General features: G+C 59.2%; 1 protein-coding gene across 2 annotated transcripts in view; it reads left to right on the top strand.

Moving 5' to 3' along the window:
- Nucleotides 1-21561, top strand: part of MID2 (midline 2) — a 103880-nt gene that overhangs the window by 6435 nt on the left and 75884 nt on the right. The window contains exons 1-2 of one of the 2 annotated variants that reach the window (XM_054213829.1): nt 8551-8569; nt 15111-15832. In XM_054213829.1, the coding sequence (XP_054069804.1) occupies nt 15167-15832 (666 nt within the window). In that variant the 5' untranslated portion in view covers nt 8551-8569; nt 15111-15166. Of the gene's footprint in view, nt 1-8550; nt 8570-15110; nt 15833-21561 lie in introns of those variants that run through there. The other variant, XM_054213828.1, reaches the window with a different exon arrangement.

The following is a 21561-nucleotide window of genomic DNA, read 5'->3' as shown; positions in this document are numbered from 1 at the left end:
GGTCCTCTCCGTCCCTGGAGGTCCCTGCAGACCTCAGCGTTGCTGTGACCTACCCGGCGTCTCATCCACAAGCCCCAGGGAGCGCGGTGGGCCTGGTGGGAGAGCGCGGTGCCCAGTGGTCCCCGGGGAGGAGGGATGCAGGGTATCTAGCGCTCGCCTTGCAACACAGGAGTTTGGGAGAGCCGATGGCCCCACGCTGTCACCTCGCAGGGTTTGGTGGTGACCGCCCTACAGCAGCTTGTTTGCGTGGCTGTTACCAGAGGTGACGCCTGTCCTTGGGGTGATTTGTGGGGACAAGTGGAGCCCAGGCATGAAGGGAAGGGCCTATTGCCAAGCTCTTCAAAGGGAATTTAATATTGGGGACCGCTGTCTGAAGGGGTGGGCATCAAACGGGGAGTGAGGCGCCAGTGGGTGTGCTGCCAGCGAAGGAGGGACAGTCGATTACCCTCCGTTTTAGGGTCAGCCTTGCTGGGAGCCCCCCCGCAAGCCCGGTGTGGGGCTGTTCAGCAGTGATGGTGTCGGAAGAGCAATCATTGAAAAACAGAGGAGAGAGGGGTGAGACGATGCCCCAGGTCCAGAGGTCATCCAAAGTACCGGTTTTATAGCTGAGGAGGGAAGAGGTGGAAGGAAATAATGACCCACTTCAGGGCTGGGACGTTGCTGAGAGAAGGTCCCCAGCGCTGTGGGTGGCCCTATAGGGGACGTGCTGGGTGGATGTCAGAGGTTCCTGCTTTGCAGCCTGGGCCAGAGGAGAGGAAAACCCTTTCAGACAATTATGGATGAGCTGAGCAAGGGAAGCATCCTGCATTTAGGAATTATTTTAATCTTTTAGCCCAGCGTGCCTAAAAGGCAGTGGTGGTGTCTCGAGGAGTTGTCCTGCGTGGTCAGTCTGGCTCTGCTGCCTACTCAGCTCCCCCGGAATAGCTGGGGAATTCAGATGAGAAGCCAGGCATGGATTTTCAATAGTGTGCGTGATGAATTACTGCAAAAAGAGAGGTGGTGATGCTCCAGAATTGTGCTCCATTAGCATCCAAAGGTGTCCGGACAATGGAGAAGTGCCAAGGCAAACCTGAGCTGGGGGCAAAATGCAGAGGCCTCTGTTATGTGTGTGATCAGGCCGTTCTACGGGCCTTTTGGCCTTGAAGATGCTGGTCTCAAGGTCACCCAAGGGTTTCTGCCGCCTGGGAGAAGCCTTCTGCTGGCTGCAAGGACGTGGTGCCTCCTCAGGCTCCCAGGAGGGCCCCAGCTCGGCCCCGATGTGCCCGGGTGTCCCTGGGGCACAGGATCTGCCAGCACAGGGGACGTTCCTGGGGGCTGTCCCTGTCCCCAGCCGTGGAGCTGCAGCTTCTGCAGAGCCCAGCATGGCCGCCCTGCCCAGGGTCACCCCGGGGTTCTGCCCGGAGCCCGGCAGAAGAGCTGGGCTGCCTTTTCCCGGTTCCTCTTGTCCGTGTTGGGTGGTGGGATGCACCAGGCGCAGAAGAAATCCAGAAATTCTGAGTTATTACAGAAATATATTGGCTCAGGCCATGTAAAGGCATTTTGTTTATGTTAAAGCATCCGACGTGTTCCTAAAGCTGGCGCTGAGGAGCTGCTGGATGCCGCGCGTCCCTGCCCGCCCGCCGGCTGTCCCCTGAGCCCTGCCCGCGGCGCTTCTGCTGCCAACGGCTTCTCCCATGGTGGCTTCGGTTCAGCGCGTGTGTCATCTTCTCGTCGCTGCAAGTGGCTCCCCCAGAGCTGAACGGGGCTTGGAGCACAGAGCAAGCATCCCGGCCGGCTCCGAAACTCCGCGTGCAAGACCCTGAGCTGTGGCAGAGTGCTGGAGAATGAGCCAAACTCAATTGCGTTTGCTTAGCAAATTCCCCCTGATTTCTTCTGGCTTGCGCTTTGCATCACGGTATATTTGTGGCATGCTGGGACCTGGCCTCGGCTCTCCATGCCGATGCCTCTGCCTGCCTTGCGCTTTTCCCTCCCAGAAACGTGCTCTGATTTTTATTATTCTCTTTTTTTGCTTGGAGTTTTTCCCTGGCTGCGGATGGCTCCATCTCTTGCTTGCTGGTGCTGGAAGCATTTGTGTGCTGGTACGAAGGAGGAACGGGCTGGGCTTTGTCCCGCAGCAGGGTGGTGGGTGCCGAGCTGCACCACTCGGGGCCTTTTCCATGACGAGCAATCCTGGCCATAATCCTCTTTGTGCTCGGCGCGTTCCTTCCCCTCCATGGATGGTGGGTGGGAGATGTCCCCTGGCATCTCCACTGGCCCCACGACCATGCCTGAGGTTCTCCTGAGCCCCTGCTTTTCCGTGCTGCACCTCTCAGCCTTGTTTTCCTCCTGGAAAATCTTCCGATTCCTCATGGATGAGGGCTGGCCTCTCCCAGGGACAGGCTTTCTGCTGGCGCTGCTGCCACCCCAGCGCGGCGCAGGGATGCTGTGGCTTCTGCTTTTGGTACCCCAGGTACCTGCCCTGACTCAGTGTTTGGGCTACGAAACTGAATTTCTGGGGTGAATATTGCACTGGTCTTTGCCTTGGTTATGCTTTGAAAGGAGGGAGCCCAGCTTCTGGTTGTCACCGGAGGGTGCTTTTTTGGGTGCTGGCTGCTGTTGCTGTCCTGGCCCCCTGTCTCCATGTGTGGCATGTTTGTATTTTTCTGGCGTGAAATATTTCACCCTTTTTTCATCCTTTTTATTGGATTCCTGAAGTCCTGTAGCAGCGCTTCATCTCGTGATTATCCATCAAGCATCGCTATGGCCCTGCTTGTCGGGAGGTGGCTCGGCTGCTGTGCGGGGGTCGTTAGTGGCAGGGTGACCTATGTCACTCGCCACAGGGCTGGTGTCCCTCGAAGCGGAGGGTGGTGATGCCCTCTGCCATGCCGGGGCTGCCACGGGTGAGGGAGGAGGATCCAGCTCCCGCCCTGGCCCCGGTGTCCTCGCTGTGTGTGTGGGGACAGCAGGCGGGAGGGGGCCTTGGGCTCCTCCCCAGCACCTGGAAAGCTGCTCAACTCTCCAGCCCTTGGCTGAGAAAGGCCATGGTCTGGACATGCTAGGACAAATTAATTTATATTTTTTTTTAAATTTTTTTTTTTTAACACTCTTTCACTTCTGCCAATACTTTCTTAAGCCTCTGGCCACCAGTGTGGTCCCTATGTGACCTGCAAAGTGCCGTGCTCCCTTTAGCATCCTTGGAATTTGTGTGCATTTGTTATTCTTCACCAGCCGTGAGCTTTGCCGTCCCTCTGCGGAGACACAGCGGGCTTCGCGCGGAGAATCGAGGCAGTCGGATGCTCTCAGAGGCGAAGGCGCCTCTGCCTGTAAAACCCCATCTCCAGCGAGGCTCTCGCAGGGTCTGTGATTTATTACAAATGCAAAATATGGAGGGTTTCCTTTTTCTTTCATATCGTTAAAAGAACACTTCAGTGTTATGTAGCAGGTATGGTCTGTGCTGTGCCTCTTGTCACCAAAAGCCATCCCCTGCCTCCCTCCGGCAGCCCGCAGGCAGGGAGCAGGGATGGCAGGAGGAAATTACCTTTGGAGTTACCCGCTTTGTCTCATGAGCTGCACCGAAGGAGCACTGGGAGGGATGGCGGGGAGAGCCGTGCCCCCTGCACGCTGCCAAAATGGTGCCGGTTGCCCCGTGGAGCAGGGAGGAGCTCTGGGCGATGCTGCGTGGCCGTGCCATGCCGGCTGGGGAGCGTGGGCTGCTGTGCCAGGCACGGGGGGCAATGGGGGCAACCAGTGTGGTCAGAATCCTCTGGGAAATAGGGTGAGAATGTGTAATAATTCCGTCTGCTCTGTGACGCAGACTGCGCTGGGATTCGGAGCTGGGGGTCCGAGGGTTACGCCCTGGTCTTTCACCGAGATCTGGTCTGTTGGGGACTTGGTGACCTGCTTGTTTCTGAGCTGGCTGTGCGCGCTCAGGACCTGCTCTGCTCGCTGGGTGTTTAGTCCCCATCCTGGCACGAGCCGTGGGACGCGGCGGACGGTGTCCTGCAGCAGCGTGGCCTCACTGGTGTCCTGCTGATAGCTGGCGTTGGTCAGAGGACTCCTCGGTGGCAGAGGAGTGAGCCCGGGGTGCTCCCGAGGACGCTGCGATGTGTTGCTGGCGGAGCATCCTGTGATGTGCCACACAGAGCGTGAGGGACCACCACGGGAGGGTCAGGGGTTTGGGAGATGCAGGAGGTGGGAACCTGCCCATGGCTCCCTGCGCCGCGGTGGGGTTTGTGCCGTGCCCGCTGCCGGAGACCCGGTAGCAGCGCGGTTTGGGCAGGGGTGGCCAGTGGGCTCCCTGAATACCACGCTGTGAGCTCGGAGCGTGGCAGTGGAGCAGTGCAGACACAACTGCAGAATAATCTCGGTGCCAGGGGGAATACAGCTGGGGGAAAGCTGAGCCTGGTGAATTGGTGCTTTTTTTTTTTTTTTTTTTTGAGATGAAGGGTAAAAGTGCGTATGTGCAGAAGTGATTGAGGGCTGGAGAGCCCTCTCCAAAGGGATGCTAATGGATGTGAGTCACCTCAGAGTGCAGGAGCATTTCGTCTTGAAAGACTTCAAATGACCTGTTTAATGCGCTGGCAAAACGTCCAGGGAGCGCTGAGGTCCCTCTGTCACTGCATCGCTGGGAGGAGGACAGGGAAATCTGGCTCACGTTCAGAGCACTCCCAAGGGGCCCATGTAGGAAAACAGTTTAAAAAAGTGCCATGATTTGAAAACAAGCCTCGGTGTGTCGCGCTCTGGAATGAAAAGGTGGTAACTGTTGGAGCAGCGGATCTCCGACGTCCTCTGGCCGGGCTGCGGAGGGAGGCGTGGGGTCTGAGCACCCTCCTCATGGGAGCCCTGCGGTGATGGGGCAGCTTTTCCCTGGCTTTGCCGGCAGCTGCTCCGGTCTGGGGTCGCTGGCTGTGCCGCGCTGGAAGCGATGCAGGGCACGGGCACAAACTCCATGCCCAAACCTTCTGCTCTGGGACCCTGGGCGTGTGGGTGCCCACAGCCCCAGCGTGAGCCCGGATGGTGCCCGGAGCGGCTGACGCTGGGAAACACGCGTCTCCGAAACACCGTCAGCTTTTGGGAGGGGAAGGCCGGAACGGCGAATCCCCGGCCTGGTCCCTCTGCCCCGGAGGCATGTTCTTCCCTCCAGTTCCACGGTGCGTGTCCCTTGGCCGAGGCCGTGGGCCAGGTCACACCAGTCTGGGCGCCTCTTCCTGGCTGTGGCAGGGGGGAGGGTGTGAAAGTCCGAAATATCTGCTACCTGCATTGTTTCTGCATTGGGGATTAACGCTAATTATTCCCCCATTGTCTTCAGTTCCTGCAGGAAGCCTTGTTTATCTTACCCGCCTCACCAGGAATGCAACCCCAAGGAGCCTGTGCAGATATATTTAAACTTGCACAAAGCAGCACAATGGCCTTTGAATTCCCCGACTGCGTGGCATCCGTCGGGAGCGCGGTTGGGGCGCTGGGTGGTTTTGGGGTTTGGAGGCCGGGGCAGCCTGGGGGGGCTCGGTGGCCGTGGGCTGCCTTGCACGGCCTCCCGCGGGGCCGGCCCTCTGCGGGGAGGGTGGAAGAGCCTTTTTCCTGCTGGCACCGCTCAGCAGTGACGTGGGCTGCAGCTCGCTTTCCGTGGGCTCGCGGGGCTGGCGCAGCGCCGGGCACACGTGCCCGTGGGAGCTGCTGTGGGACACACCGGAGCCCTCAGCGGGCCGAGACGTTGGTGGGAGCCTTGGTCCAGGCGGCATCTCCTGGCCCTTTGGAGCCGTGCCTGGCTTGTGTGGTCCCGCTCCTTTCCTCCCGTCCCTGCGGGGCTGCCCAGTGCGGGCACGCTCGGGCTCTGCGCCTTCGCTGGGATGGGGCCCTACTGTGCAGGAGGAACCCCTTCCTTGGTTGAAGATCTGTCTTCATTCTGTCCCCCAGTAAATGCCCCTTCGGGAGCAGCCTTGACGTTTGCACAGCTCGAGGGTCCCTGGAGAGCACCGGTGACGGGCTGGCCCCTCGCCGTGCCGTGCCACGTCGTGCTTGTGCAGCAGCACCGGTACCTCCCCAGTTTGGGTCTGTCTCTCCTGGCTCTGTCCCGCAGTGGACGTTGCCGTGAGCCCAACCTCACCTTTGCTGCCTCGCTTTGTTTCCAGCATCTCTCTCTCCCGTGGGTGAGCAGTGCCGGTGTCAGGCGTTGAGACTTGGCGGCCCAGTTGGAAACACCAGAGTGGGGATAACCCTGGTGTGGTACCTGGGATGCAGTCCCTGAAGGATGCTCAGCTCCCAGTATGGTGCTGACGTACGGATACCCCAGTACATACGCTTCTCCTCAGCCACCCTGACGCTCCAAGGCCAGCGGGGGATTTACATGCCACCGCCTGCGCTGCCTCGCTTGTGGCTGAGTGATGGAGCTGAGCTGCAGCGGTCAGTGCAGGTAGAAGGTGGTGGTGGGGGGGGCTCTGCTCGCCCTGCAGCTGATGGCTGGGGGCCGTGCGGTGCCTGACGTGGTGCTGTGTCGCTGGGTCTTTGCCTGCAGCAGCTCTCGGCGGGGCTGGCTGCCCCCCCCGTGCAGCATCCGTCTGGGGGATAACAGCCGTGGCTTGCTCTCCAGCCCAAAAGGCTGTTGTGAAGCACCAGCTGCTGCTGCGCTGCGTTGGCAGCTCTGCCCTCCCCGTGTCCTTGCGGGGCCGGGGGCTCCGGCTGCTGGCAGGACTCTGCGGGGCTGAGCTGCATTGCAGGCGGTGGCCGAGGAAGAGGGGAAGAGGCAGAGCTGCGGGCTGCGCCTGGAGGAAGGCTTGGATCAAAAAGCCGCTGCCATGTGTGGTCTGGCAGGAGCCGGCTGGGCGTAGGTCTTTTTTTTGGGAGCTGCCGGTGCTGACACGAGTGCCGTGTCTCACTCGCCTGCCTTCCGGCGGCGGCTGGCCGCGCTGGGCAGCAGAGACCAGGGTGGCAGGAGAGCGAACGACTGCAGGAGAGGTGACAGAGGGAGGGAGGTGGCGGGACCCGGGGCCGAGGGGGGTTTGGAGGGCAGGGGAGGGAGGGTTGGCGGGGGGTGGCAGGGCTGCCAGGGCCACGGAAGTGCCGGATGTGCCAGTTTGGTGACGTGCCAAGTCCCCAGCTGCTTTTTCTCAATGGCCGGGCTGGAAGTGGCTCGCTCCCATCTGTGCCGGTCTTGGGAATCTTGGGAAGGTGGGGCTGCTCCCGCTGCAGCCCTCGGAGCTGGGTGTCTGCAGATGTCCCTGGCTCCGGCATGGTGGGCTGGGGGTGCCCGGCTTTGTCCCCCAGGCTGTGGTGGCAGAGGGGCAGGGGCTGCAGGGTTTGGGCAGCGGCAGGCAGAACCGCCCGGCTGGGGAGGTGGGACGGATGGACGGACAGATGATGGACGCGGCACAGTGCGGGGAGAGGAGGTCTGGGCTGGGCTGCTGCCTGCGGGATGGTGCGCCTGGCTGCCGCAGCCCCCGCTTTTACTCACTGCGGGGGCACAGAGGGCCCTGGGAGCCGCGGCGTTCCCTGGGGATCAAAAGCAACTGCGCAGAGCTCCGGGGAGCTGCCGAATCGGGGGGACCAGAGAGACGCCCTGTACCTTTTCGTGCCCTGTCAGGCCCCAGGCCACCGAAGGGGGTGGCAGGGGAAGGTCTCCACGCCGTGTCTGTGGGAATTGCCCCCTACGGCTCCCGGAGGGCGATGCGCACCATTGCTGCGTGGGGTTTCCTTGAGCCGTGCCGGCTGCTGAGGAACACACACGGCATGATTCTGGCGTGCGGGGCTGCGGGAGCCGCTGGGGGAGTTGCTTCTTCCATCTCTCCCTGATCTGCCTCGCACGTCGCTAACTCTGAGTGCTGGATCCCCGGCAGCCTTCGGCGGGCACGTGCTGTGCTGGGGTCCCGGGGAGCTGCCACCTCGCCGAGCAGGTGCCTCCTGCGCGATGCTGAGCCGGGCACCCTTTGTTGGGAAGAGGTAGTCTTCCCTTTGGCCAGAATGTAACCGGAGGAAAAACAGACGTGCTGTGTTTGCTGCTTGCCTCTCTGACGCTTCGGAGGTGAATGAGGTCTCCCCCGGTGGACACCTCCTGGGCTTTGGCCGGAGCATCCCTGCCCCGTGCGGGTACCCTGAGACGAGCCCCTGGGAGCTGCCCCTGCTCCCCGCCAGCTCCCCGCCATGGCAGCCGTGCTGGGCTCCCGCCAAAGGGTCTGTGGGTGAAGCGTTTGTCTCCATCCACAGAGGGCTGCTGTGGATACTGGTGGGTCTGAGGTGCTTTCAGGATCTCCACAAAATCCAAACGATGTGCTGCGAGGCTGGCACCCAGCAGCGGTGGATGAGGAGCACAGCTTGGTGACGGCTTGTGTTCTCCTGCAGTCAAGGCCGACTTAAAACACCACCACAACCTTTGTGCTTCGTCCTGCGCTGCAACCCTATCAGCCCAGACAAATAGGACATTAGCAGCTGATGGTTTAACTCTTGGCCAAAAAACCCCTCCCCACATCACACTTCCAGCCCGCAGGAGCGGGGCTCTGCGTTTCACACCAGGCGGATCGGAGGCAGCTGCAGATGGGAAGGTTTCATGGCATTGCCAGAACAAATGGCGTAATCAATTGATTTCTGCACAGCTGTAAAGGTATTATTAGCTGTTTAAACAATGGGAAGTGTTCAGCCCGGCGCTGGCAGGGGGGGAAGGACGGCGGGGCGTGCTGGGGCAGCGTGTTTGGGGGAGCGCTGCCAGGGCCAGGGTGCTGTGCATGGGAAACTACGGAAATCCGGGGGGCGAAAGAGAGCGGAGGCTCCTGGAGCTGCTTGATGAACAGGGAGATGTTGTCGGGAAGACAAGAGAGAAAAGGGGGGTGGAAAACGCAGCGCCCCAAAGCGGAGCATCTCAGGGGCCGGGAGCGGTGGCCAGGGGGATGTGCTGGACCCGGGATGCTGCTGGGAGGCTGGCGTGGGGCAGTGCCTGCCTCTCCCCGGCTGGGGCTCCAGCAGAGGTTACACAAAGGGAACGATCCCCTTTTTAGGATGGGGGGGGGCAGAACCCAACCAGAAGTTGGGGGAGCGCGGGGAGCCCAACGGGAGAGCTTCAGGAGAAGGAGGATGCTGTGATGAAACGAAATGGTTTCATGCCGTCAGTCAAGACAACGTCAGCAGTGGTGAACACGAAATTCCCAGGGGAATAAGGTACTGTGCAAACGGAGACATTAAAGAGCAACAAATCAGCAGCGCCTGATGGGCTCCAGCCAGCTCTTGTGAAGGGATTTAACGATGAAGCGGCTGAACTGGCAGCAGAAAGTAATCTCTCATTAACAGCAACTGCTGGATGGGAGCGCAGCCTCTTCTGCTCTGTCCTTAATTTAAAGAGGTACGAGAAGAACTGTGGGAATTACAGAGCAGCCAGCTTTATTTTAGCACCGAGCAAATTGGCTGAGAAAATAATTAAAGCTCATGTGGCAATGCCTGAGATTCAGTGTGATAGATTAAGGACAACAACGCATGGGTTTTATATAGGAAATCCAGTTTAATCCAGGGTGGGGTTTTTTTTCTTCTTTTTTTCAGTATTGCAATAAGGTGATTGGGGAGAGCGGTTGGGAGATGAATTGTCTGGATTTTCAGAAAGCCTTGGACAAATTCGCTAAGTTATTAAGGAAACTGTTGAGGCAGGAGCCGTGGGAGGAAAGGCCGGGTTCTGTTTGGTGTTTGCAGATGTCCTGGGAGGACGGGGCAGGCGGCGAGGCGCGAGCGACGGCCTGGCCGAAGGATGCTCTGCTCCGGCCGGGGCTTGAAGCCTAACGCTTGGCGTTAAATATGCGCAGCAGCTCCACGCGCACCAGCTTATCAAGGTTGCAAGTCAAGCACAGAAAAATTAGGTGACGCTAGGTCTAAATTGGCTGGATGAGGCTGATTGCCTCCCCTCTCTCTCTCTCTCTCTCTCCCTGGAGTGTCTTCGTTAGGTAGGAAGCTGCTGCTAATTACACGTTGGGGGCTGTTTTTCCTTGGAGAACCCCCGTTTCTCCTGGGCAGACCTGTCCCAAGGGTGAATTTAGGGCTGTTTGTGGGAAGGGGTGATGTTTGCGGAGCACGGTGTGGCCGGGGGAGCGGGGGGAGCCCCTCTCCCCATCACACCGGGAGCGGGTCCCCGCCTGGGCTCCGCGGGGACGGGACGTGGCTGCTGGATGGGGCGTTTTATTCTTCCCTGAACAGCAATCCAATTTCCAGCTAATTTTCCCGAGGACAACAAAAAGCACAGAGACAACTGCTGCCCAGATTTTATATCCTGCTGTCGTGGAGCCAATTAAGGAAAGGGTTGCCATATTTTTTTTTTATTTTTTTTTTTTTTAACGTCCGGGTGGAGCAACATAGCTTTTTTTAAGCCTCATTCTTGGAAGTGGCTGAGCAATTTGGGCTGAAGCTTTTCTGGTGGGGAAAAAGAAGGAAAAAGAAGGAAAAAAAAAAAAACCAAAACGGGGGGGGGAGGGGGAAAGAAAAGGAGGGGGGAGAAGAAGACAAACAAAGAAGAGTTAGTGTTTGCCTGAGCAGGTCTGGAGAGCGGGGGGGTTGCAATGTGGGCTCTGAAAGGCTGGCAAAGCCCTGCCCAGCTTTGGTGCTGGGGGGACTGGGGGAAATTCGGGTGGGCTTAGCAAACGCTGAAAGCGAGGGCTGGCGGAGGCCGGGAGGGTGTGCTGGAGGGGAAGACGGGACCTGCAGACGTACGCCGTTGGCTTTAAACTTTCCGTAACCGTTTAGGAAGGTGGGTGCTGCTGTGTGGGGCTCGGCAAAGGCTGGTGCTGCCGGGCACAAGGCGCGTTGACCTGTCACCACCACGTGGTAGCGAAGCCACGCGCTGGGTGGGACTGGGCTCTCTGGCCTGATAAACCCTGCGCAGTCATACAGTGACTATTCGCCCATGTCTGGAGAGCACGAGAATTGCCTCCGAAGTCAATCAAACCCACAAAGCGCGGGGCTCGGGAAGAGCTGGGGCGCTGCTGGGCGGGGGGAGGAGGACCCGCTTCAAGATGTAGCTGTGGCCAGGCCCAAGACACGAACAGAAATTGCAGCCGTTGGTTTTAAATGCAGTTACAATGCGTCGTATTGATTTTTGGTACCCGAACTTCACGGCACAGGGCTTGCGTGGCGTGGATGTGTGAGCAAGAGCTTTCTTGCACCAGGAGCCAAGGGGGAACCACAGCAGAAGGTGCAAGGGGATTTTTGGGCTGCCTAAAGACGGTCAGAGGGATCAAGGGGAATTTCGGGGTGGCCGACCATGGCATTAGGTGATGTACAGCGGGATGTCCCCTCCCAGGTGTAGATGGGGTGATGTGAGCAGCATCTGCTGTTTCTCTCCTCCCTCCTTTCCTCAGTGACAAACCTCTGCATCACTCACGGTGAAGCTTTGAGCTGGAGGTAGCAATGAAGCCTGTTTGGCTTTGATCTTGTAAAAATAATAATTTGTGAGAGATGATAGGGGAACCCTTCTACCAAACAGCCCTTGGTATAATTTGCTAAGGACTAAGGGTGTCCCGTGCACCCCTGGGGCTCACCACGCTCATGCTGCTCCGAGTGAGCACGTGGGTTTCGGAGCCCATCAAAAAGCTGGGCCTGAAGTAAAAGCTCTGGTCGCACTGTGTCCCAGGGGAGCTGGCGGCTGGCTTCGCCACTGGCTCCGCGGCACCCACAGCATCGCTTTGCTCGCCCCGGTGCTTGCTGCCTTCGTCCCTCCCTTCCGGCTCTGCCCTGCTTTCTCTGGCAGTCATTGATTATTATTTTTTTTTGTTATTTTTTTTCCTCTCTTTCCCTTGGGTTTTGAACAGAGCTCAAATTAACGCAGCCCGTTCTGTTCCTCAGCAGCAACCTGCCATTGGGGTCGTTCTATGGCTGAGCGGGGGGCGCGGGGTCTCGCCCCACGTGCCGGTACGTGCGGGTGGTGGCAGCGCAGCGTCTGCCGGAGGGTGGCAGGGGTTTACACCACGCACTGCTGCGGGGTCTGTCCCTTTGGGAGGAGGAGGGATGGGGTGTGGGTGCCATTCCCTGCTGCTGGGCTGGTGCAGGGACTCCAGGTGGCACTCGGCCCGCTCCCACCGCCCGGAGCAGTGACCCTGGCGAGGATGCAGGAGCCGTGGCCATGCACATCTCTCCGTGAGTCGTGCCTCCAGCCCGGCCAGCCGGTCAGCTGGGAGCTCTGGAGCGGCCCGGGGGGATGCGTGGCACCCAGAGGGATGCGTGGCACCCGCGGCAAGGGTGCGGGTCGCAGGGATGCGGGTGGGTGCCCTGCCCACCTCCCTCCCCCTGCACACTCTGCCCTGCAGCAGCGCCGGTGCCCACTGGGCACGTGGCACCCACCTAAAGCCGCTCCTCGCTGCCGTCCTGCTGGGAGCTGGAGGGACACTGCGGGCTGCCCTGTGCTGCGCGATGGGAGAAATCCCACCCAGGCGTTTCCAGGGCAAAAATGTTTGTTATGTTACGGCTTTGTTAAACTGCTGCCTCTCGCAGCCCCAGCCCTGCCCAGCCGCCGGGAGTTTCCCCAGGGGCTGGCGGGAGCGTGGCCAGGGCCGGCGTCTGACCCTTGGGCACAAGTGACACGGGGCTGTTTGTAAACTGTGTTAATATGTTATAACTTCTATATTTAGGGAGCTAATGACTCTAAACAAAGTAGATTATGATCTAATCAGCTATTCCTCGTGCCACGTCAATCCTGGACATCAAAGCAAACATCAAAGTGAGAGGCATGAAAGGCTCCAAAGGCAGCGCCAACTGCTTCGCCCAGGTGCGTCTGAGCGAGTGTCGGCCCCGCTTCTGCTCCAGCCTGGGCTTGGAGGCTCCTCTCGGTTATCTCGGATCTCAAGGATGTTGTCCCAGCAAGGAAAACAAGATTAACATGAGAACGGTCCTCAGGAACAAAGCAAAAGGCTGTTTAAACTTTCGGCATCTTTTCCCCAGATGGCAGTGGAGCTGGCGGCAGGTGGCAGCTCACGGTAGCGCACGGAGCTCGCGGTTCTGTGCGACGTTCGCCCTGTGGGAGACTGGCCCGGCCACCAGCGGTGCTCGCGCTGTTCTGCAGGGGCTGTTGGGGAGCATTTTCCCGATGTCGGTCAGACTCTGAAAAAAGTCTTGTTCTTGTCGTTTATCCTTTCTCTGCATTTCGTGGCCAGAGAGAGTCCGTGGGTGAGGTGGGAGGTGGGGATGCTCCGCTGCCGGCGTGGGGGTTGTCCGTGCAGCCGGCAGCATCGGGCTCCTACGGCGAGGCAGCCGCTCTACCTGGAGCGTCCCGGCAAAGCGAGGGACCGACCCTGACCCGAAGGGGGTTTGTGAGGTTTTGGAGCAGTGCGGGGGAGCTGCCCATGGCTGTGGTGATGGTGACGGTGACATTACAGCTGTGCAGCGGGAGCCCCCAGTCCCACAGGCGGGGAGCGTGGTGGGGAGCCCAGCGCATCTGCCTCACGCTGCCGGGCAGGTGGCTGGGACCTTTGCTCCCCAACGCTCTCCCATGGCTGAGGCGGGCTCCGGGGCTTGAGAACGGCACCAGGGGGCACAGAGAAGAAGCTGCTGGGAGCCTGTGTGCTCCTCAGCTTTTTTGGACACAGCTGATTTTTCACTGTTTCTCTTGGGGGAGTAAAAAAAGGATGGTGACTTGCAGGTGGTAACACCCAGCCATGCCTCTCCCATCCCCGGGACACCAGTGTCCCAAGGGAATTACCTTCTCAGTGTCCCCCTCCCCACCATGAACTTGGAAAGGAATCCCCAGGCTGCCCCTTGGGCGCTTCCTTGCTGGGAGCTCCAGCTGCCCACACAGTCCCCGCCAGCGCGAGGCATCCCAGGGGGCTCAGCTCCTGCCGGTACCTCCCGGGTCCCGGCACCGCGCAGCCGGACCCTGCCCGGGTGGTGAAACTGCGGGATACATTCCCCACCGGTGTTGGCCCGGAGCGGTGGTGTGCTGCTGCGGAGCAGGGAGCCGCTCTTCAAGCGCTTCTCTCGGTGGGAAGCACAGGCCTGATGAGTGGGTTGCTGGTTTGCCTGTAAGGCAAACCCCGTCCCCCTCCTCGCTAATTAGTCCCCATCACCGCGTGTGGCTGCGGCGAAGCTGGGGTGGGAAGCGGGCGGTTCCTCTTCTTAGCCCTGCCAGCTGTTATTCCCATCCCTTTGTGCTTCGGAGACCTGCCAGAAGCCGGTGCGAGGTGTGAAGGTGGGATGGCAGCCTGTGCCCGGTGGGGCTTTTGTGAAGATGGGGCTGTCGGTGGCTGGTGCCTGCTGCTGCTCCTCTGCCCGGCCGGGGACGTGTCCTGCAGCCCAGGTGGGGAGGCTGCCGGCCACCCCCTGGAGAGGGGGGGCTGCTGGACGCATGGTGGGACATGGGCAGAGGCAGCCCAGCCCTCCTGGTGCGACTCGGTGCTCTGCAGAACCAGAGCTTGGGCATGGCACGGCAGCGGCTCCAGTGGCTTCCAGGGAGCCCGTTTCCAGCCTCGTGCAGGGGGGGAGATCTAAAAATATGGGCTCGTTCGTCTCCAGCTGGAGTTGATTTGGGCATCCCTGGTTGCTGCTGGAGTGCAGCGGAGGACAGCCGAGAGATGCAAGTTCGCAGACTGTAATTGTGCTGCTCTTTTCTCCCCGCCCCGCTCCTGAAAGGTGACGGCTGGGCGAAACGCAGGGCAGGAGGATGGTACATTAGAGCTCCTGACGCACTTTGCTCAGAGTTTCCAGGACATGATTCACCTTTTCCCCTTCGCCAAAGGGAGACGGGACTGTGTGGCTGCTAGAGGGGTATTGAGAGGTTTGTCTTTGCTGTGCAGCTGGGCAACCAGCACGGCCCCCGCTCCTGTCTTGGGCAGCGCTCGCTAAAAGAAGCACCAAATCATGTGGTTTCTCCTGGTTTTGCCTTCATCCTCGCTGTCCGAGCCCTCTGCCCTGGCTGGGCAGGGAGGTGCTGGCGAGGAGCGTGCTGCTGTCCCTCCTCTGCCCCACGGCGTCTCTGGGCGCTGCTCCCAGCCGGTGACGGGGCTCGGGTGGACGGTTTGGTGAGGCGCTTCAGCCACGCCAATGGGCTGCAGTAACGGCGTCGGGGGGCAGAGTGCCGGGGTGTAGCGGAGGTGGTGTGTGTGCGACTCCCCCAGGCGCCTGCCTCTGGTGGAGGGGGGCTGCCCAGAGCCACCGTCTCACCTCTCCGCTCTCCTCTCTCCCAGGTACCACACCACCTTCCTCGGCTTTTGATGCTGAATCAGGATCGTTTTAACTAAAGATGGAAACACTGGAGTCAGAATTGACCTGCCCAATCTGCCTGGAGTTATTCGAAGACCCTCTCCTGCTGCCGTGCGCCCACAGCCTCTGCTTCAGCTGCGCCCACCGCGTCCTGGTCTCCAGCTGCTCCTCCAGCGAGTCCATCGAGCCCATCACCGCCTTCCAGTGCCCCACGTGCCGCTATGTCATCTCCCTCAACCACCGGGGCCTGGAGGGCCTCAAGAGGAATGTGACCCTGCAAAACATCATCGACCGCTTCCAGAAGGCGTCCCTGAGCAGCCCCAACTCCCCCAGCGAGAGCCGCCGTGAGAGGACCTACCGCAACAGCCCTACCATGTCCGTGGCCGGCGAGCGGATCGCCTGCCAGTTCTGCGAGCAGGATCCCCCGCGGGACGCGGTGAAGACCTGCATCACCTGCGAGGTCTCCTACTGCGACCGCTGCCTGCGGGCCACCCACCCCAACAAAAAGCCCTTCACCAGCCACCGGCTGGTGGAGCCCGTGCCCGACGCGCACTTCCGAGGACTCACGTGTCTGGAGCACGAGAACGAGAAGGTGAACATGTACTGTGTTGCTGATGACCAGCTCATCTGTGCCTTATGTAAACTGGTGGGCCGCCACCGGGACCACCAAGTGGCATCCCTCAGCGATCGCTTTGAAAAGCTGAAGGTAAGCACCCAGCGCGGCTGCGGGGGGCCGGTGTTTGCCCAGGGATGGTTGCCCGAGCAGAAGCTCGTTCCAGATGCCCCAGGGGCACCTCTTATTTAAGCCAAATGGCTCCTGAAAGATCTGTGGGCTGCAGGATGGAGCTTGTGGGCTCCTCCAGCACCGGTACCAGGAGCCTGAGCTCCTGGTACCTCCTGAGCTCGCGCAATTGGAGCAAAGTCTCTGCTGTTTTATTTTTCTCCTGCTGGTGTGTGTGTATGTGCCAAGCCCAGGTGTTGGACCTTCTCCCCAAGCCGCCAGTCAGGGAAACGTCACTGGGCACCGAGGTACCCGTGGCTGTTGCCCCAGGAGTGTGGCTTCCCCTGGGGTTTGTCCTGTCCTGTGACAGAGCTGCGGCAGGAAAGAGTGGCTGGGGGGACCTGCGAGCATCATGCCCGAGACTGTTGTGCTCAGCTGTGCCTGTTCAGCCCTGTGGACATCCCTCCCCCTGCAGTGCTGCCTCCAGCCCTGGGCCACCAACAGCAGAAGGACACGGAGCTGTTGGAGTGGGGCCAGAGGAGGCCCCGGAGATGCTGGGAGGGCTGGAGCCCCTCTGCTGTGGGGACAGGCTGAGAGAGCTGGGGGGGTTCAGCCTGGAGAAGAGAAGGCTCCGGGGAGACCTTCCAGCCCCTGCCAGTCCCTAAAGGGGCTCCAGGAAAGCTGGGGAGGGACTCTGGATCAGGGAGGGGAGCCATGGGACGAGGGGGAAGGGTTTTCCACTGACAGAGGGGAGATTGAGGTGAGATATTGGGAAGAAACTCTTTGCTGTGAGGGCCGTGAGCCCGTGGCCCAGGTTGCCCAGAGAAGCTGTGGCTGCCCCATCCCTGGAGGGGTTCAAGGCCAGGTTGGACGGGGCTTGGAACAACCTGGGCTGGTGGGAAGTGTCCCTGCCCAGGGCAGGGGGTGCCACTGGGTGATCTCTGAAGGTCTCTCCCATCCCAAACCCTCTGTGATTCCATGAGGCAGTGATGGAGCTCCCCTCTGCTTCCCGAGTGCCCCAAGCTCCTCTGTCTTTCACCCTCTTGTGGGATCTCAGCGCTTTGGCTCTTTGCAGATGCCAGCCCCTCCAGGGATGGCTTGAGCGGTCCTCTGTGTCTCCCAGAGGCACCGAGCCAAGGGAGAGACCTTCTCCATCTTGTGTAGAAGGTGGCTGGAGGCTTCTGAAGATCCCGCCATGGTCCCATGCCTGGGGTCTCCCTTCCACCTGTGTCCTGCTGAGCCCAGCAACCCCAGCAGCGGGAGCCCCCATGGTGGGGAGCCTCTTCTCGTCGACAGCCCATGTTCTCCCCCAAGCTGAAGCGGCAGAAATGGGCAATCGCTCTCCACCCCCCTGCACTCGTAGCACGTATTGATCCGAACTGAATTACTGTTCTGCTGCTCCTCAGGTAGGAGAGAGCAAACGAAGCAGGGATCCCTCCGGGGTACCTTGAAGCTTAACTTTTATGCAGTGGCTGTGGTTGTACTGGATGTTGTGTGAACCCGTGTGGATGATATTTTACCTATTTAAAGTTAGAAATCCCTCTTTGTCCCCTGTGCATTCCACATGAGTCTGCAAAATGGTTTCAATTCCTTTTTTCAATATTAAAAAAAAATATATCTAGCTGGTCCCATTAGAGGTCACACTGGTGAGGCTGTAACCGTGGCAGCAGTCATGTTCCATTATAGCCATTCTCATGGGTTTCCAGCTGCTCCTTCCTTGGTCCTTTCTTGCTTAATGTTCGGGGCTTGTTCTGACCCAAAAGTGCTTTTCTTGGCTCTTTGTCTTGTTAATATTTTGAACAAAATCGATTTGTCTGCTCTTCTGTTTTCTGAGGGCAGAAGAAATACTTCTATCACTCTAGCAAGATTCTTTTTTTTTTTTTTATGTGCAGGCCAGATTATTTCTTTCCTTTTTTTTTCTTTTTTTTTTTTTTTTTACCAAGCTGATGCCTGGGAAGAAATCTTCCTACATGTCCGGTTTCCTGGGCTGGTTTCCCACCTGCCCTTCTCCAAAACTCTCCCAAAGCCGGTGTGACTTGCCCAGTGGTGCGAGTCAAACCTCTGCAGCGGCAGGAGGGACGTGCTGTAGGATGTCCTGGACGTGTTTCTGTCTCCCCCCGAGCCTTTTGGGAGGTGCCGCCGGCGGGGAGGTGCTGCCGGGGGGTGCCCGGGCTGGTGATGGCGGAGCTCTGCCCGCGGACCCTGGTGTGCCGGTCCCTGCGTATCGCGCCTCACCTAAGCTTCCCCTGGTGTGCGGAGCGGTGCCAGCCCCGTCCTTGGGCCAGGACATTCTTTTTCCATGAGGAAATGTCTCAATTAGCAAATTGGAAACCTTAGAAAGAAATGACCGTGTATGTTTGCACGCAATAAAACCTGGGGATAGAAATCAAAACCCTTTTAATATTTCCCCCCTGCTCCGGCCCGTGTCAGCTGGCCTGGCACGTTCATCTGGAGACAAACCCCCTTGGCAACCTGAATTGCCTCTTCAGCCAGCCAAATTTTGCAGGTTGCCAGAACACCATTTTTTATTTTATTTTTTTTTTTTAAATAACAGATTTAAGTGATTTTGGACGAGGAGGGAAGGTCTCCTCTGCTAGAAACGCTCTTTCTGTGCTGTTCATCCTGCCCAGCGACGGTTCAGCGGCAGGAGCTGGAGCTGGACGGGGAGCCGGGGCGAGGGGCCGCGTCTCCCCTCGGTGGGGGCACCCCCCCTGGGGGCACCTCGGCTCAGTGTCTGCAGTCCCTGCCTCTGACTACTTTTTGGGCTTTTTTTGGATGGCATTTTCCCTAATGCCCTACCTCCGCTGCAAGAATTGCACGGGATCGATGCCGAGCTTTACCGGCAGAGTCAATATTTGCATTAGTGTTCGGTGTCGTCTCCCAGCCCCGCTCTGCCGTTCCGACCACCGCGCGCTCTCTGGCAACGCTCCACATCCTCGCGAGGATCCGAAATACTTGAAATCCCTTAAAACCGTGCTGGGCTGGGAGCGCTGGCGGGACGCTGATGGGGGTGGCTGCTCCCTCCCGCAGCCCCCGTGTCCCCCCGCAGGGCTCCGTCCCTCCGCGGTCCCCCCGCCGAGCTGGGCGGCAGCTGGGGGACCCGCTGCACGCCTGGGCCTCGGGCAGCGAGTGCTTGCTCTGAACCTCCGGCTTTGATCCTGCAGCTAGAGCGAGCTGGGAACGCCTCTCAAGTTGGTTTTTTGATGGAAAAATGTGTTTTGAACTGAGTAAGTTCATTTTGTCAAAAGGGCTGTGCTTTCCACAAAAATCTTTGGGGGGAGTTAATTTTTTCCCCCTCTTTAGAAGAACTGAATGCCTGAAAACCGTCCTGTTGTGTCTGACCCCAGACCATCTCCCGGGGCTCCCCTTCCCCTCCGAGCTTGTTTGACATCAGAAATCTCTGGTGCGAGCCCACAGCGTGGCTTTCCCCCCAAGGCTCTGCCACACTCTGTCTGTACCATATTGCAAACCTCAGGGTGCTTTAGGAACCATCTTTAAGCCCTTTAAGGTGTATTACGAGGTGTATTACGGCATTTTATTTTGTGCATCTTCAGCTCCGCCTGTTTATATTCTAAAGACGCCGGCAAGTGCGAGCAGTTTTCCTGAATCCGGTAAATCCGAGCAGAGAACGTCGCCAGGCTGGGGCTTTGGACCTGCTCGTGGCTGCTCACGCAATGCCTGTTGCTGTGGGATGAAGGAGCGCTCGCTCTGATCACGCTGCTCTTTGTGGGTGCATAATTACGCACCCGGTTCCCTCAAGCCATGGGTCGGCTCCTCCGAAACAGCGTCTCTGGTTCCTGCGCTGCACCTCGGACACCGGCCGCGGTCTGGCGGCTCCAACAGCCGCTGCAGGAACGTCGCAGAGCCCGGGGATGCTGACAGGGCAGCACAAACCGCAGGTATTTTCAGCCCTGCCCATCCAACGCCGCTGGATTTTCTACTGCGAAAGCACCCACCTGGGTCTGAGACGGAGAGAGAGGAGCTCCCACTCCCTGGCCCTCGCCGTGGGATGGCAGCCCAGGTCAGGCAGCGTCTGCATTTCGGAGGGGACAGGCCAGGATGCCAGCTGTGGGAGCGTGTCCCGGAGTTTTCTGAGGCTGGGATGGATGCAGCGGCACCCTGTTTCCCTGGGGAGGCTCCACATCAATGGTTGTCAGCTACAGAGGCCCCGGGGGAAGGGGAAAAAGAGCTCTTTGGGTAAGAAAGTGCTTGGTAATGGAGCGGCTGTTTCCCAGCCCTGTCCTTAAGCCCTCGGAGAACTGTGGATATGGGAGCCGCAATACGGAGCGGTGCCGTGAGGACAGGGTGATGCCAGAGGGACCCGGAGGGAGGGCAGGCAAGAGCTGCGATGCTTTTGAGGGGTTGGATTTCCGCCTGTGTTCTCCGCTTGCTCTGAGGTTTCGGCGTTTGCTGGGAGTGAGCCATTTGAGCGAGTCCTGCCGCAGCACGACCCGTGGTGCCGAGACCCGTGCTGAAATATTCATGCGTAATCCCGCGCCGACAGACACTTCCCTTCAGCCAGAAGAAGTGCTTACCTTGTGCTGCTGCCTTTTATTCGCTTACAGCTGTGACGGGTGGAGAAAGACAGGCTCCTTCCCTTCTCCCTTGCCAGGCGTTGACGTTAACGCTTCCCCTGGTGAGAGGCTGCGGGCACGTCTCTGCTTCAAGCTGGGCTGCTCAACCAGAGTCTGGGGAGGGGGCACGTGTCGGGCTCTTTGGGCAGAGTCTTGGCATGTTGCTGGTTGAGGATTCATTTGGCGACATAATCACATCGGAAATTATCTCCAGCACCCGCTTGGCTTTGAGGTGGCAGCTGTTCAGCTGGGAGAAGAACCGGGTGGTGCCTTCAGAAAGTGGACCTAAGTCAACATTGCACATTTGAAGGCATCTTCGTATCTCTTGTCCTCTCGCAGCTCACCTTAAGGCTCGCTGGCTGCCCAAAACCCCCGGCACGAGCTGTTGGAGGTCCTGTGTCTTTGGGGTGTGCTCTGCTTGGCGTGGGCTTGCTCAGCCTCGGGCTGCCAGTCCTGCCGTGTGGGCAGCCCTTCTTGTGGTGGTGAGGCATGCGCCGGCACCACGGACCGGCCTCGCTCGCTGACGGCGTTGGCTTTCACTTCCCCAGCCCCGTGGGCATGACCTTGGCTATGAGCAGCCAAAGCTCACGGGGATTTTTGGTGCTTGCTTTCCCTCTCTGCGTGTTGAGGAAGGGTGGAGATGTTGAACGCGATCAGTGATAAAGAAGTAAAGAAGTCCATCAACTCGGCTTGCTGGCTGAAAATCGACATTAAAGATCAAATTAAAAATGTATGTAGATTAAGAGCAAAGCTAATGGCTTGACCTAGATAAAGTGAGCGCCTAGGACAGCAGCACATTATCTGCCAAGTAAAATCTCAGCCAATTATAAATTCAGATTGCTTGAAACTCGTAATTAGGATCCTCTCTCGGGAGCGGTGCCCTCCCTGCGCCGTGCCGTGCCATGCCGGTGGCCGCAGTGTGCCGCGACTCCCGGGAGGGAGGGATGGATGGGGCAGGAAAGGCCAGGACTGAAGGGCTCTGGCTGGTTCCTCCCGTCCACCGCTCGTGGTGGCAGGAGTTTGCAGGGAAAGGATTTTGCCTTAATTATTTGCTGCCATCCTTCGCTTTTCCATCTGCTCTGTTCCCTTTGCAGGGACCGGCTGAGGGCCAGGTCACAGGAGGCTTTTCCTTTGCTGTTG

This window comes from Rissa tridactyla, chromosome 9 (assembly GCF_028500815.1).
Source record: "Rissa tridactyla isolate bRisTri1 chromosome 9, bRisTri1.patW.cur.20221130, whole genome shotgun sequence".
In the NCBI taxonomy this organism is placed as follows: domain Eukaryota; kingdom Metazoa; phylum Chordata; class Aves; order Charadriiformes; family Laridae; genus Rissa; species Rissa tridactyla.
The sequence above is the reverse complement of the archived record's forward strand: the minus strand, read 5'-3'. Positions and strand labels throughout refer to the sequence as shown.